The 15,386-nt window shown below is 43.9% G+C and overlaps 2 protein-coding genes across 2 annotated transcripts; both read right to left on the reverse strand.

The window, feature by feature from the left end:
• Window positions 1-3,964: 3,964 nt before the first annotated feature.
• Window positions 3,965-12,216, reverse strand: AP1M1 (adaptor related protein complex 1 subunit mu 1). The gene is made up of 12 exons (XM_083879843.1): window positions 12,139-12,216; window positions 11,469-11,625; window positions 11,030-11,097; window positions 10,517-10,647; window positions 10,218-10,365; window positions 9,708-9,834; window positions 8,852-8,994; window positions 8,077-8,148; window positions 7,658-7,816; window positions 6,934-7,059; window positions 6,664-6,739; window positions 3,965-6,093 (listed from the first exon to the last, which is right to left on the reverse strand). Exons 1-12 carry the CDS (start codon window positions 12,178-12,180, stop codon window positions 6,071-6,073), a joined length of 1,272 nt encoding a protein of 423 aa, XP_083735969.1. The 5' UTR covers window positions 12,181-12,216; the 3' UTR covers window positions 3,965-6,070.
• A 407-nt stretch (window positions 12,217-12,623) lies between these two features.
• Window positions 12,624-14,136, reverse strand: FAM32A (family with sequence similarity 32 member A). The gene is made up of 4 exons (XM_083880120.1): window positions 14,037-14,136; window positions 13,778-13,916; window positions 13,633-13,686; window positions 12,624-13,478 (listed from the first exon to the last, which is right to left on the reverse strand). Exons 1-4 carry the CDS (start codon window positions 14,111-14,113, stop codon window positions 13,410-13,412), a joined length of 339 nt encoding a protein of 112 aa, XP_083736246.1. The 5' UTR covers window positions 14,114-14,136; the 3' UTR covers window positions 12,624-13,409.
• Between the last annotated feature and the right edge of the window lie 1,250 nt (window positions 14,137-15,386).

Raw genomic sequence — 15,386 nt, forward strand, 5'->3', positions numbered from 1 at the left:
TCCAGGAATTTTAAGAAAGGACTTATTGAAAATATAAAACTGCAGCTGAATTTGGGTGTTATCTCTCGATAACTGGCTGTTTTCTAACACCCCTTTGAGATCTTCTACACCCACCACCCAATAGATATTTGCCAGCCCACAAAGCCCTTCTGTAAAACCCTCCTAAATCTTGATGCTACAGGAAACCCAGTAGGAGTCCAGGAGCCCCTACTTGCTCCTAGACTTTGTGGAATAGTTGAATTCTTCATTCTCTGCTGGAGAGGAGCCAGCAGCTTCTATGATTCTCTTTACTTATAGTGGAAAAATCCAAAGCAAGATTTGCCCTCTTTCTGATTTGCAGTTCAACACCCAGTTCTCATCAGTGCAATCCAGTCTGTCCATAAAGAATCACTCTGCAAAGTTTTCCCTGAAATCCAACAGGTACATCAGTGATCTGTAACCCAGTGGCTTGAAGATCCATAAATAACACATGGATGGATTTACTCTGTGTGCCTGATTTCCCTGGATATTCTTCTATCCCTCAAAAATCCATGGCGCAACGACCATGCTACCTCAGATGGTCTAAGAAATTCTCAGGTGAGGTATAGGACATTCCTTGAGAAGAACAAAAAAAAGCACTTTTCCCAACTTAGTAGAAAAAAAAAAATATATTTAAAGCCTCATAATTGAACATTTGAGCTTCAGTTCAGTACAGAGAGTGAGTCTTTTAAACATCCCGGAGCTCTTCACCTACACCTGCCCAACTGGAATAGCAAAGGTAAACCTAGTCAGCATTCTCCTTGCTCCATTGTTATTCCTGCTGGAAAGAAACAGAACTTCTTGCAGTGGTTTCCTTTGAGTGCTGCTTATTCACAGCAAGTCACAGTGGGAGTGGGTGGGAGGCAGAGTTCATTCATTTTTGTAGCATAACATAGAGCAGATTGTGTTTGGATTTCACTAGATATTTGTTGTTTTACGTTTCTTTGCTTTATATTGGAGAAGGGCCTGCAACAAAACTTTGATCCAAGGTACAAATCCACAGCCAAGATTTGAACTAAGCCTACAAAACTTTCTGCAGGATGGGCCGTAGCCCAGCACGCTGACTCCGAGAGCGTCTTGTTCTTCGTGGTATTGATCATTTGATTCAGGCCTGTTTCTGTTTATTTTTTTGACCATCAGCCTGCGAACAAACTTGGAGGCTCCGTGATCTAGTTCATCATTTGTTGACAGTAACTCAGAGTAATTCCACCTACAGCAAAATGAAATTTCATTGATGCAAAGCTGCAACTGTCAGGGCAGGACATAAGACCAGATGGAGATAAAGGGGATGCAGAGAAGAGGAGGAATGAAATGAGAGAGGTTATAAGCTGGGCATAATTTCTGATGTAAAACTCAAAATTATCCTATTTTTTCCTAATATCCAATCTAAACCTTCTCTCTGTCAGTGTGATGCCATTCCCCCTTGTCCTGTCAGTCCAGGCTCTCATAAATGGTCTCTTTCCATCTTTCCATCTTCAGGTACTGGGAGGTCACAGGTCACCCCAAAGATTTTCTTCCCCAGGCTGAACAATCCCAGTTCTCTCACGCTTTCCTCGTAGGAGAGCTGCTCCACTGCTCTGAGCATCTTGTGGCCTCCTCTGGATTTGTGCTGGAGCCCCCAAAGACCCAAAGTTATCACAAGTTTCTCACTAATTCCCTAATGTACAATAGGTACAAAAGGGAACCTCCTGCAGCGAGCTGTAACTGTGTTTTCACAAACGTTGAGTCAAGACAATGTGCTGTGACTACAGGAGGAACAAGTTTTATCTGTGTGTAGGGAGGGCATGACTTAGAGCACACATTCAATTGCATAAAATTCAGTGGGAAAAAAAAAAAAAAAGGTTTTACAACAGTTTGTTTACATTTTGACTTCTCCTGTAGCATAAATAACATTGTTGCATGGTTAATTACTGTGTGGCAATTAAGATTATTAATATTGTCTCTTAACTTTGCTATTTCATGCTGTTTTCTGCAAGGCCATCAACCCTCACCATGCCAGGGCTGCTGAAATTACAAACAGCAGTGGGTGTCAACCGCAGAGGGAAAAAAAAAAAAGCACTGAACATATTGCAACACTGCATTTGGCACAAGATAAGGACAGAGGTGCCAAGGTTTAGCCTTTTTATTTTCACAGAATAAAGTCAGAAATAAACAGGTGCAATCTCCTAAGCAGGGGAAATTCACTCCAGACAAAGTCGCATGATCTGTCTTTATCTGTAAGGACGTTTCATAGATAAAATCAGCTCGGACTAGAATTGGGAAGCAAATATAAGCAGTCCAAACAGTATTACAGCAGAAAAAGATGCCAAGAAAGAAAGAAAAGTAGGAAAACCTTAAAAAAAACAAAACCAAAAAACTCTCTTCAGCTGGAAACCAAGATGGAATGAAACTTTTCTAAGGCACCCATTTAATGTGATTTGGAAGCAGGTTCTGGCTTTATTGAGGCAAAACCATTTTTCTCTAGAACTAAATCCAGTGTGTGGGGGTGAACAGCTCCTCTTTCCTTTATATTATATCACAGAGGAGCTTTCAGACCAGCGGCTGAGGTTCAGTTTGTGACCCAGAAATGTCCAGCACCAATCTACAACACTGAGTAGCTGCTCCTGAGGTGCTGCACCGGCTCTTCCCTTCCCTTGAGACCAATTCCTCTTCTGCACTTTGCAGGAGTAGCAGTATCAGCTACAGGAGAGAGAGAAAAAAAAAAAAAAAAAAAAAAAAAAAAAAAAAAAAAAAAAAAAAAAAGTTAAAACTATCCAGCTAAACTGAAAAGTTGCTTAACTCCAAAAATCACACTGCATAAGGCTTAAAAGATAATTTAATTACATGTTTTGTGTGGTTTTTAATGCCACTAAAGAGTCACTAAAATTGCTGTGCCCCCCCCAAGCCAAGGCGCGGATCTGGCGCCCCCTGGCGGCGCAAGGCGGGACAGCAGCACAATTGGGCTGTCGCTCCTCTCCCTTTTCTCCCTTTCTAAGAAAGGCCAGAGCAGTGAAACCCTCTCACTCGTACAGGAAATAAAACTGCTCGGACAGGGAAGGGCGCTGACGCACCTGGAGAGGCAGTTATCTAATCAAGGAGCAATTAAATCGTGCGCAATGAAATGACAGCTTTGCGTGCCTGGGGAGGGACAGGGAGTGTTTCCTGCTGCAAGGATCTCCAGCTGCTTGGAAACACAACTACGAAACCACAGTGAGCTGAAAACAGAGATTACACCCTTCACTGCAATTTGAAATATGCAAATTGTCTTTCAAAAGTCTTTTGGATTAGGCACTGACCTATAACACGGTGGCAAACCAAGACATTTACATTTTACCGCATTAAGCAGAAAACAAAGTTCAGTGAGATAAAGATTTAGCAGTTGGTCTCAGAACAAAACTCGCAGGAAAAAAAAAAAAAATTACTCAGAGGATCACAGAGTAGTTTGTGTTGGAAGAGGTATTACAAGCTATCTCATTCTGAACAGGACACCTTCCACTAGCCCAAGGTGCTCCAAGCCCTGTCTGAGCTGGCCTTGGACAGTCCCAGGGACACAGAACCTGTGCCAGGACCTCCCCACTCTCAGGGAAGTTTCTTCTCAGTGTCCCATCCAAACGTGCCCTCCTTGTATGAGCTCAAGTGCTGGAACATCATCCCTTGTTTCTGTCCTTCTGCCTGTGCAGCTACAGCAGCATCTCCATTGGAGCAATGAATGGATGAAAAGGAAAGGGGGGATTTTGTTTTCTGAGCACTGGTTTTATGCTGCGTGGGTAGATTTTGCAGAGAACAGAAAAGCAAAATTTTTTTGAGAACTTGGTAAATAAATCAGGAATATCAATACTTCCTGCTTTTATAGAGTTCTGTTCCACTTACCCAAGCTTCACTTTAGAAGAGCTGAGCACACTCTGAGATTAGAGACTATTACCTGGTCAAGATCAAACCGAAAAAGAAACAGGCAAAGTACAACTGATTCAAAGAGGACTTTTTGCTCTTTATTACCTTCTGGACAAGCATGGCTGATGCCCCATCATCAAAACAGTCAAACTGCAACAAAATAGGAGAAAACATGGTTCTGGTCCGCAAGATCTAAACTTCAAGAGGAAAACAAAGCTATGGAGAGTCACATTTTACAGGCATAATTAGAGCAAACACTTGGAAAAAAAAATAAAAGTCAGCAGAAAGTGATTTGTCAACCAGTTACAGTTTTAATATAAAAAGTTTTAGTCCAGTCATAAGCTTAATTGTTCAAATGAAAATGAGTAGTGGAACTGAAATTTCATTTCAACACCAAGCTGGTTGGGTGAGAAACAGAGAACACACCTGTCCACACCCACGGCTGCTGAAAACTGGGTGTCTGGTTGTTGCCAAACACCCCCAGACATCAGATTTCCTGAGGCATATCTTCTGTGCTGTCACAGCAGCTGCAGCTTGAGTGAATTGAGCTGATTTTTGGCTAATTGTACACACAGGTGTATCTATAGACAGTCTACAAGGATTCAGTGAGGACAGTGACTGAAATATCTTCTCACTCTCTGTGGACATTCCTGGACTCTCCCACCAGTGGAGAATTCTGCACAGTGTATTATCACATGGATTCTGCAGACACAGATATTTAGGTTTTGATGGTTTAAGCTTAGCACCTCTCAGGAGTACTAAATTCAACCCAAAAACATCCTAAAAGTTGTGTAAAGAAAATACTGATAACGGTCACAATTTTCCTGAAAAAAAAAACCAAAAAACCCTCACCAAAACCCAAAGTAACTATGTACACCCATGCCAATTGTAGCTTCTGAGAAAAAAAAAATGAATAGGCATGTTAAAAAAAAAAGAACACCTTTAAGAATAACATTGTGAACTGTTATTCATTCTGCCAGGAAGATACACTAATAGCTGTTTACAAACAGAAAAGACTGAGAAACAAAACATTTCTCCTCAGGGCAAATGAAGTTAAATAATTCTAGCAAACTATAGCAAAAAAGGGGAAGTATTGGCCCTATATTAACACAAAAGGCAAGCTGGAAGAAAGATGGCAACTGTATTTTTGTCTGCCTCTTCTACAGTAACTTCCAGGAAGAGCTTGGCCAATATTACTATTATCTGGAAAAATAATAATAAACTCCCAATTTTCCTACCAAATGACATCACCTCTAGAAGTGTTTTGGTCTTTTAATACCTAATCTAAGGCTTTATGCCTACTTATTACAATTGAAAACTTGTTTGATGAACAGAAAATTTAAAAAGCAAACACTGGTCAGTTGGCAGAGGGTTTCCAGGCCCTGGGGTGTCACAAGGTTGGAACTCTTTCATCTGCATTTCCACTGGCTGGAGCCAGCAATTCTGCTTCCAGAGACTCTCCTACAGACACTTTCTCTTGTCATCTCTTGTTCTCAGGTAACTTAAGTCTTTAACAAACCCTTATTTTTGTTTCCAAACCTTTCACTTGAAGCTGTTCTCTCAGATTAATTCCTTTGAAACCATGCAAAAAAAACCAAAAGTGAACAGTATTTTTTTTACTTCAGATAATTTCAACTCATATTCTGCAATTTTTTTTAAAGTTAACAGAGCTATGAATGAGTTAAGGCACCCAAATGCCCAGAAAAAAAAATTAAAAATAAATACCTTGGGCTAAATACAACGATGTGTTTAGCAGTCATTTAATTGCACAATCATCTCCCTAAATTTGTAGCACAATGCTGCCAATGTCTTTAGGGATCCTAAAATACAAATATTAGAAACTCTTTGACTGTAATGGACAAGGCATTGGACAAGACATTCCCAAGGTTCATTCTGGATTCCTGGCTCCTCAATGTAACTGCTACTCCTAATGTAATTAGCATTTAGCAGCAAGATCAGCGTGTTCTAAGAATGAAATAAATATTCACACAATCAATACTAATGGTTCAAAAAAGCTCAAACACATTATTGAAATCAATAAATTTCCAATCTTCTTCTGTCAATCCAAGATTGCAGAAATGAGACCCTTGGCAACAACATTCACAGCTCTCAGGACCACAGAAGCTTCTGCAAATGAATTCTAGGCCTGAAGGTTTGTTGTCTGTGGTGCCTGTGAGGTGTTTTACTGTGTTCGGAGCTGGTAGTCTGTAAAGGGACAAAAAAACACAACAAAAACCAAATTTCATTAATTTGTCTCATTAAAAGGAGTAAAGCAGAGCAGCGAGTTGGAATAGAGTGATAAAATGCATTCTTATATTAATATGTATTAATACAAGAATATGCAGATATCAATAAAACATTGAGAGGGGGAATAGCCTTCAACTGAAGGAGGGAAGGGTTAGATGGGATTTTAACCCTAACAGCAACAAAAAACCCCCAATAACACCAAAGCCTACCATTTTTGCTTACTAAAAATCTAGTATTTTGTACTAGCGGTGTCTTATACAATTTAAAGCTGGCAGAGTATGTGTGAGCATATTGCTAAGGATGTGTTTGTTTTTAAATTTACCAAATTCCAGCTCAATCAGAAAATACTTGAACAGCATTCCCACTCTACCCCATTGGGCTTTTCATCAGGACACCAAAAAGGGGACTAGAAAAGAAACAGTGTAGCTTAACCTATTGTATATCTAAACCAGATAGGTCCATATTCAAAAATATGAGCTTCGATTTGTAGGTGTATTCTGTAGAAATAAATCATTCCCTCCCTCTCACCTCCATTCTGGGTGATGTACCGGACCCATGGCAAAGCCTGGTAGCCACTCTTCTCAATTATCTTTAAATATCGAACCTGGAAAGAAAGATCTGTAAGATATAAAGTCTCCCACGTTGACCAAGCAGCATTTAGCAAAAAAGAAAAGCAAAAAAAACCTGACCCTTTTATGGGCAAAAATCTGTCTTATGGATCAAACCAAACAGGAGAAACACCTCATGTGTTAGAGCCCAGCGTGTGAATTTATCAATATTTCTGTTTCAATCACTAACCTGGATTCCTGAAGTGGTGAAATATGGAATCTCAAACTTTACACTAATAGGAGGTTTTCCTTCCTTGTCTTCAGCTTCAACACTTGGAAGTCCAAAGTGAGCTCTCATCAGGTATTCTTTTCCACCCTACCCAAAAGAGACAAATTTTTTCTTGAAAAAAAAAAAAATAATAAACTTGCAATGATACAAGTAGTTTTCTTAACATCAAACTGCTGAATCCCACTATTTTTTCCAGCTCTTCAAAGTGACATGTGTTTTCAGTTTAAAAATCCTTAAAAAAAAAAAAATGCAGATCCAGCCTGAGGCATAATTAATTTTCTTCTAGCCTCACACTCAAAAATTCAGATTAAATAATGACACACAGCTGCACTATCACATCATTAGCAGTGGAGAGAGCTCATGCTCATGGAACCACCCAAGAAGCAGAGCCTGACGAAACTCAAACAGCTGCTGTTAAAGCCAGGCCAAGGATTACACCACCAAGAGACATCACTCAAAAATCTGCCCTCTACTTGGGTTCTGAAAAAAATACCCAAGTGAAACATAGATAAACAACATCTATTAGCAAGTTCCAACCTTTCATGCATGGAAAAAGAGGAAGAGTCCGCTGCTACTTGTCTGATAGTGACAGAATTTACTTTAGGCAGAGTCTAAATGTGAATGAAATATTAGTGTTAAGTAATTATTACACTCTTGGGTGGTAAGAGTAAAAACTAACACTTACTGGAAAAGATTTAATGGACCAGACAATTTCACTGTTCTCTGGAACCCATTTGACACTTCCAACAGTGGTTTTAAACTTTGGCGAGTCTGCATCATTTGGAACTGGGATGTGAATCTCCACATTGTTGGCAGTTGATCTACGCTTAAACTGACTCTTTGCCTAAAGAAGAAAAAAAGATAAAGCAGAAAAGCAGGGCCTGAATATTTCCACGGTGCTGCCAAGCTTAGAGAGCTTCACCTTCCACCCCAACCTGCATCCTGAGAACTGGAACTGCAACTGAGATTGTAACTTAAAAATGAAGTCTTCAAAGGTATCCAAGTCCCACAGAAGTATTGAATACTTGTACAAGAATGCATTCAAGCTTTGAAAGCAAACAAAAGAAGACTAAAATTAGCCATAATTATTTAAGGATGGCTGACCTTGATCATGTACTCGATGCGGCTGTGGGAATGTTTCTCAATCACGGACTCAATCCAGATCAACGGTTTGACCTGGTGGTGAAAAAAACACATCACAGCTCTGAGTTTTACTCTGACAGAATCACTAAAATGTTGCTTTCCCATAAAACTACACTCAGTATGTGAACCACACAGAAAATGCAGCCTGGAGTGTTCAAAATGACAGGATTGTGGTTTTATAAGGAGTAGTTAGACAAATGAGCAAGCACTGATATACTGATGGGCAAATGTACAAGAATTATAGGCTTCAAAATGTATGTCTCAGATTAATCTCTAGTAACAAACACTTGCATTGGAAAATATTTGATAGTTTAACATACTAGGGACTGGACTATTTCTTTGTTATAGACCTTTTCTAGATTGAATTTTTTGACTTTTCTGACATGAAGGCCATCTTTATCACCATGGCTGGCATACCCCAATAAAACTAAGTGACATAAAGACTGTTGTTAACAAGCACAATGAGTTGTTACACTGACATTATGCAATTACATTGAAAACACAGCCACAGTATTTCAAAAAGTTTCAACAGTAGTTGAAAATATAGAGACTTATTGCTAAGTTAAGTCTAAACTTTTTTTCTTTGTCCAGAACAAGCAAACACCAGGTTTTGCTATTAACAGCTGACTTAAATACCCATGTGCTGCCCATGTTTTAAGAAAAAAAATGAATGGAAAGCCACTGTGGCTACAACCTAAACCACCCTTATTTTAAAAAGGCAAACATCCAGACTCACGTGGGTATTGAGACGATATGACATGAGCTCGAATTCTCCATCAGGTGGAATGAAGGAGATGGTCCTGTCATTTTCAAAGCGAGACAGACGAACACACTGGTGAAACTTCACGTCTTCCAGTTCTACTGATTTACTTTTCCCACCTAGCAGAAAACACACAGGTCACACAAACTGTGGCCCAAGTCCCACCACAGCACAGCTGCTGCCTGTTGACATTCCTCCCTTTTAGCCAACTTTCTAGGACTGGGACAGTGACTGTCCCCCTGTGCTGGGCCTCAAATCCTCTTGAGGCACCTCAAATCCTGGGATCTGTTTTGGGCCCCTCACAACAAGGAAACCATTTAGGGGCTGGAGTATGTCCAGAAAAGGAAACGGAGCTGGGGAAGGGGCTGGAGCACCAGGAACAGCTGAGGGAGCTGGGGGCACTCAGCCTGGAGAAAAGAAGGCTCATGGGGAGTCTTCTTGCTCTCCACAACTCTCTGAAAGGAGGATGGAGCCAGGTGGAGGTCAGGCTCTGCTCACAGGCAACATGGGACAGGACAAGAGGAAATGGACTCAAGTTATGCCAGTGGAGGTTTAGGTTACATTTTGGGAAAATTTATTCACTGACAGGATGGTCATGCATTGTCACAGGCTGCCCAGGGCACTGGTGGAGTCACCAGCCCTGGAAGTGCCCAAAAGGCCTGTGGATGTGGCACCTGGGGACACGGGGTAGTGGTGATGGTCAGCAGTTGGACTCATGATTTTAGAGGGCTTTTCCAATCTTCAGGATTCTGTGATTACAATACTACCCAAGGATCCCAAAACTCAAGACTCCAGACAGCATCTGTCACGATTATCAAACTCCAACACTCACGGCCTGTATTATCAAAGAGAACTTTGTCATTCAACCCAAGGCGCAGCTCTGGCATTCCGGAGAGGAAGACTCTCATTTTAATGGATCCAACTATCTCGCTCCGTAACACGTTTCCATTGGCACTGACCTGGACAAAGATGAAGAGGAAGGTAAGACATCTCTGATGTGGCACCTTGTGACATCAAGAAACACTCCCACCCTATGCCCATGCCCTGGGTTTTCCTGGATGTGCTTCTTATGAGGAATTGATCTAGTAGAATGAATTAGATCAGAGAGATGTGAAGGGGCACAGACAGAGGAGAAAAGGACATATCCAAAAATCAGCAATACACACAATTAAAGCATTATCTGTACTGGATTTCCTTGAAGGAATTTAATGATTACATTGCTTTGAGTGCCACAGCACACCAGCTACAGTCAGACTTTTTATTGCAGATTTTCATACAAAAAACCCTTTTGAACACTTCCTACTACAATTCTCACACAAAAGTTAGAGTACAAGGTACCCACCAAAAGGTTAACAGACTCTATGACATCCAGGAACACCTCATTTTTCCTGTATTTTATCCCTTCTGATCTCCATGAAACAGCATTTGTAACAGTGGCAGGCGGGCGTGGGGCTCCAGTTTCAAGTTTGTGGCCTTCCTGAGTGATGTACCTTCACAGCCACAGAATTGGCATGGAAAAAAAAACCCGAAAATTAATATTTTTGATGATTAGAACACACCAAAACATTTGTTTGCCAATGGAAAAAGGCTCAAAACATTCCAAGGGCTTTGTCGCTGTAAGTGATGCAGAGTGATACTTACTCTTGTAAAATTTTACTGTCAGTGGTTTGTGGATAACCAAAATCCATAAGCTCATCTAACAACTCATAAATAATAACAAAATTATCCCTAATGCTCTCTTCTTCCAACTCCTTGAAATATTCAGAAAAAACCTGAAATGCAACAACAGGAGGGAGAGGGAGAAGAAGGACATTAAGTGAGGAAGCACAGCACATGCAGAAGGTATTCTTGCATTTAAATAGCAATCTTCTAAAGCTCCAACCCAAACCCCACACGTTCCAAATTGCTCCAAATTCTGCTCAGATCAGCCCCAGGAAACCCACCACAATTAAAACAGATACAGAGAACCCTAAAAGAAGCTATTATGAAAAATATTTATTCCGGAGAAAATATTTTTCACGTCAGGTACAGATGAACCAAACACAGGATCTACATGAGTAAAAATGCTATTAACAAAGTTCTTAAAAAATGAAAGCTCTATGCACTTCTATTTAGCCAGAAAAGAACACAAAGTTGTTTCTGAAATGTACTCACCTGAACTACTTTATATAAAAATGAAAACACCAGTGATACACAAGCATTTTTTTTAGAAGTTGCAACAACTGGTAAAGGATGTTCAGGAATGTGCATTTAAAGAAAGTTTATTAGGTGCATTTTAAAAAGCCTGGGTTTAGGTGATTTAGAGTTGCCTAGAAGAATTATGTGTGAATTACTTAACAGCACCTATGATCTAAGGAGATATGAAAATAAACATTCAGGAAGTCATTAAGTAGAGTAAAATTTAAAAACACTTTTCTGGACCTTATGCTGCTGGTGCAGATTGCACTATGTAAAGCATAAACCCCCTTATTTAATATAACCGACTTTACTGAATATAACCCCCTTATGCCACTTCAGCCATTCTCCAACTTTCATTTTGACATTAAAAAAAACCCCCAAAACCCAGCAACCCTTGGCATGTCATAAAGGATACGATAGAGGTTGTTATGCTTAATCCACATGAAACGAACTCCTCCGTGTGCTAGGATAGGAGAAAGCGTCCCCTCCTCTTCCTTTTCCATAAGGATTGGCATAAAATGCTCCACCTCTGACATGTCCACATCTCCGCGGTAATTCCGACAGATCAGAACCTATAAAACAAGTAACCAAATCCTTGGCTTTTCTCTTTCACTTGTTTTTTCTGTTTCATAAGGACGTTATCATGCAAGACACAAATGCTTGAAAGGCCCCTATAAAGTCATCCAGCTTCTCTCGAGTCTCTCTGCATTTATTAGTGCAAATCACAATGCCAAAATGCTTTGCCGATTAGAACGCGAGCACCAATATCTAATGACAAAGTAATGAATTAGTATTTGCCAGACCTATCCTCCTCTTAATACTGCTCACGCTTTAACAATGATTTTTGGATAGGAAAACACGCAATTCCTCTGAGGCAAAGCAGCTACAATAACGACAGAAATTAATTATCCCGGGGATGCCGCCTCACTCAGCATCTCTACCGGCGAGGGGCCACAACTCCCCTGTCCCCACTCGGCGAATCCGGGGCTGGTAACGAGGCGGTGCCCGGGAGGGGAGCCCTCACAGAGGCAGCAGAACCCCCAGCCCCGCGCCAGCCCTGCCGAGACCCCGCGGCCGGGCCTCACCTTCCCCTTCAGGTCCAGCACATAGACGGCGCTGGCCGACATCGCCCCGGCCGCGCCCGCCTTCCGCTTCCGCGGGAAGTGACGTCACCAGCCGGAAGCGGCGGCTGCGCGCAGCGATCCGCGCGGGGCGGTGCCGGACACTTCCGGTAAGCGGGGAGCGTTAAATAGTTCCCCCGGTGTCCCCGAGCCCTGGCGGCCCCCGGCTCTCTCCGTGCCCTGGTGCGACCCCCGGGCGGGCCGAGGAGCCGGGGCCCGGCACACACTGAGCAGCCAGGGGTTAACGATGCCCGTGGCGGAACCTAATTCGGGTCAAGAACAATATTCCCTGATTTCACTGGGGCGATTTCGAACATCAAGATACACGTCGCCCCTCAGAGGGGTTAAGGATTGTAAAGGCGGGTTTGGCGCTTCCAAAACTTCACACACAAACTTTGCTCAGCGCATACCACCCCGATTTTATAGGTATATCAGCACCAAAACAGGGATGAACGTAGCGTTTTAATAAGTTACATTGGAGTTACAAATTGCAGCAGACTCTTCTGAAAGAGCTCAAGATAGAAATTATACTGTTTTCCACAAAAATCGGATCCAGTACTCGATGCACAGCAAGCCAGTAATTACACACTCGAGAGACACACTGATTATTTATTTCAGAGTTGCACAAGCCTGGGTGCTTGGTGGGATTCCAGAAATCCAGCACATCAACTAGCCAAACTTGGACATCACTTAGAGCTTGTTGGCTGCTTTTTACTTCATGGATTAAGCCTCCCTTCTTGCTGATTAGGCTTGAAAGTATACAAAGGTCAAATATCAAATGTCCTTTCATCAGACAATTTTACATATTTCAGATTTTGCAACATGGCCTCTGACAGAACTTGATAGAAAGTAATTATACAATTCACATAACTTACAAGAGAAACTTAAACTGTGAGACTGTCAGACTTCACTTCAAAAAGGGAGAATTGTTAGAACCAAAGAAATAAAGGAATGCTTTCCATCTGGCTCGCAGCAATTAATTTTGGCCTTAATCTCACTATAAACACTAAAAAATCCAGCCCTCTGCATTGACGTAAACCAGACCTCCTCAGCCCAGAGGAAACACTGCTGGATGTTTGGTTTTAAAAAACAAGACTATAAAATAAGACAGTATAAAGTCATAAAAGCTCAGAAGATGTATTAGACAATATGGAGAAAAGACAGATTTACATGGCAACCCTGCTTGATACAAACAAAACACAACTCCAGCTCCAGAGCCGTGAAAAGCAGCCCGATCATTTAGTCCAGCTGACTTTGGGAATGTCGTAATGCTCAGTCAGAGTATCCAAGTGCCTGTTGAAGTCCTGGGGGAGGGAAAGAGAAAGAAAATGAGTGCTGACATCCCCAAGTTGAACCACAAGACCTCGGCATCCCTGCTTGTGTTTCATGGTGAAACAGTTCCTTCAGTCCAACAATAAACACACGCTGGCCTGAGGAACTAAAGATGGTTTTGCTCACCTCCACTCGCTGTTTGTGGGTTTTTGACGCTTTCTTCAGGATGCGCTCCATTTGCTGCAGGAGACACAGAAGGGCCGGTTACTCCCGGCACTCGCAGGCCCCTCAGCGGCCGTTCGAGGGCTGACGGGGGGTTTTAAAGCCTTACCCGCTTCTCCTGCATCTTCTCGTAGGCCACCTGCGCCGGGGTCCGCTTGTCCAGCCCGCGCTTCTTCTCCTCCTCCTGCTTCTTGCTGCTCACGATCTGCTCCAGGATCTGGGCCTTGTCTTTCGCCTTCTTCTTCTTCCTGCGGGGAGCATTCGGTCAGCGCTCGGCCCTGGGCTGTGTGTACCCTCCTCGCCCACCGTTCTCCCGGCCCCTCCTCACCGCCCCGCGTTCTCCCCCCGTTCCCCCCGACCCTCCTCACCGCTTGCCGGCCCCCAGGGCCCCCCCGCTGCCCTTCAGCCGCAGGGGACCGCGCTGCACCGCCTCGTAATCCGCCATGGCGGAACGGCCGCGCCCGCGCCCCCTGCCGGCGCCCCCTGCCGGCCCCGCCGCGACCGCCCGGGCCCCGCGCTCGAGCCCCGCCCGGCGTTCCGTGAGGGGAAACGGCCGTGAGGGGAACCGGCAGTGAGCCCAGTCCGGGAGATCTCCCTGAGGGGAACCGGCAGTGAGCCCGGTCCGGGAGATCTCCCTGAGGGGAACCGGCCGTGAGCCCGGTCTGGGGTTATCTCCGTGAGGGGAACCGGCCGTGAGGGGAACCGGCCGTGAGCCCGGTCCGGGGTTATCTCCGTGAGGGGAACCGGCCGTGAGGGGAACCGGCCGTGAGGGGAACCGGCCGTGAGCCCAGTCCGGGAGATCTCCGTGAGGGGAACCGGCCGTGAGGGGAACCGGCAGTGAGCCCGGTCCGGGGTTATCTCCGTGAGGGGAACCGGCAGTGAGCCCGGTCCGGGGTTATCTCCGTGAGGGGAACCGGCAGTGAGCCCGGTCCGGGAGATCTCCGTGAGGGGAACCGGCAGTGAGCCCGGTCCGGGGTTATCTCCGTGAGGGGAACCGGCAGTGAGCCCGGTCCGGGGTTATCTCCGTGAGGGGAACCGGCAGTGAGCCCGGTCCGGGGTTATCTCCGTGAGGGGAACCGGCAGTGAGCCCGGTCCGGGGTTATCTCCCTGAGGGGAACCGGCAGTGAGCCCGGTCCGGGGTTATCTCCCTGAGGGGAACCGGCAGTGAGCCCAGTCCGGGAGATCTCCCTGAGGGGAACCGGCAGTGAGCCCGGTCCCGGAGATCTCCGTGAGGGGAACCGGCAGTGAGCCCGGTCCGGGAGATCTCCGTGAGGAGAACCGGCAGTGAGCCTGGTCCGGGGGGGAATCTCCCTGAGGGGAACCGAAGCGGGACTTGCAAAATGTGGACTATATCAAGAATGTTTTTTGATGTAAACTCGTTTTATACTTTCAAACCTAATCAACAAAAAAAAGGAGACTTAATGAGTGAAAAGATAGCAGCTAGCAGCCCTTTGTCAACGGCCTATGGGAACCAATAAGTTTTAGGGATGTAGTAAATCAAAATGTTGATGTGTGTGTGTGTATGCATTGATAATTTGCAAAGGACTGAAGGTCTGTATATCCTACAGCTGAACTATCTCCATTATGATCACTTAAGATCATGTCTAAGGGTCAAAAAGACCCTGCCCAGGTGCAGACCCTTCCCCATTGCATGTGGAAAAGTTAGCTGGGGATTGGCCAACTTGTATGGAAATTACTATATAATAGAGGGGCTGACC

Source organism: Zosterops lateralis (assembly GCF_965231275.1).
Source record: "Zosterops lateralis genome assembly, chromosome: 29".
In the NCBI taxonomy this organism is placed as follows: domain Eukaryota; kingdom Metazoa; phylum Chordata; class Aves; order Passeriformes; family Zosteropidae; genus Zosterops; species Zosterops lateralis.

Bases quoted from the DNA above. Each gene is read 5' to 3' on its own strand.
- AP1M1 (XM_083879843.1), bottom strand. From the start codon at position 12,180: ATGTCGGCCAGCGCCGTCTATGTGCTGGACCTGAAGGGGAAG. The intron at 11,626-12,138 runs GTGAGGCCCGGC...CTTGTTTTATAG, and splicing joins TGCTGGACCTGAAGGGGAAG to GTTCTGATCTGTCGGAATTA. The intron at 8,149-8,851 runs GTGAGTCTGGAT...TTTCACCACCAG, and splicing joins CATATCGTCTCAATACCCAC to GTCAAACCGTTGATCTGGAT.
- FAM32A (XM_083880120.1), bottom strand. From the start codon at position 14,113: ATGGCGGATTACGAGGCGGTGCAGCGCGGTCCCCTGCGGCTGAAGGGC. The intron at 13,917-14,036 runs GTGAGGAGGGTC...TGCTCCCCGCAG, and splicing joins GCCCTGGGGGCCGGCAAGCG to GAAGAAGAAGAAGGCGAAAG. The intron at 13,479-13,632 runs GTGAGCAAAACC...TCCCTCCCCCAG, and splicing joins CCCACAAACAGCGAGTGGAG to GACTTCAACAGGCACTTGGA.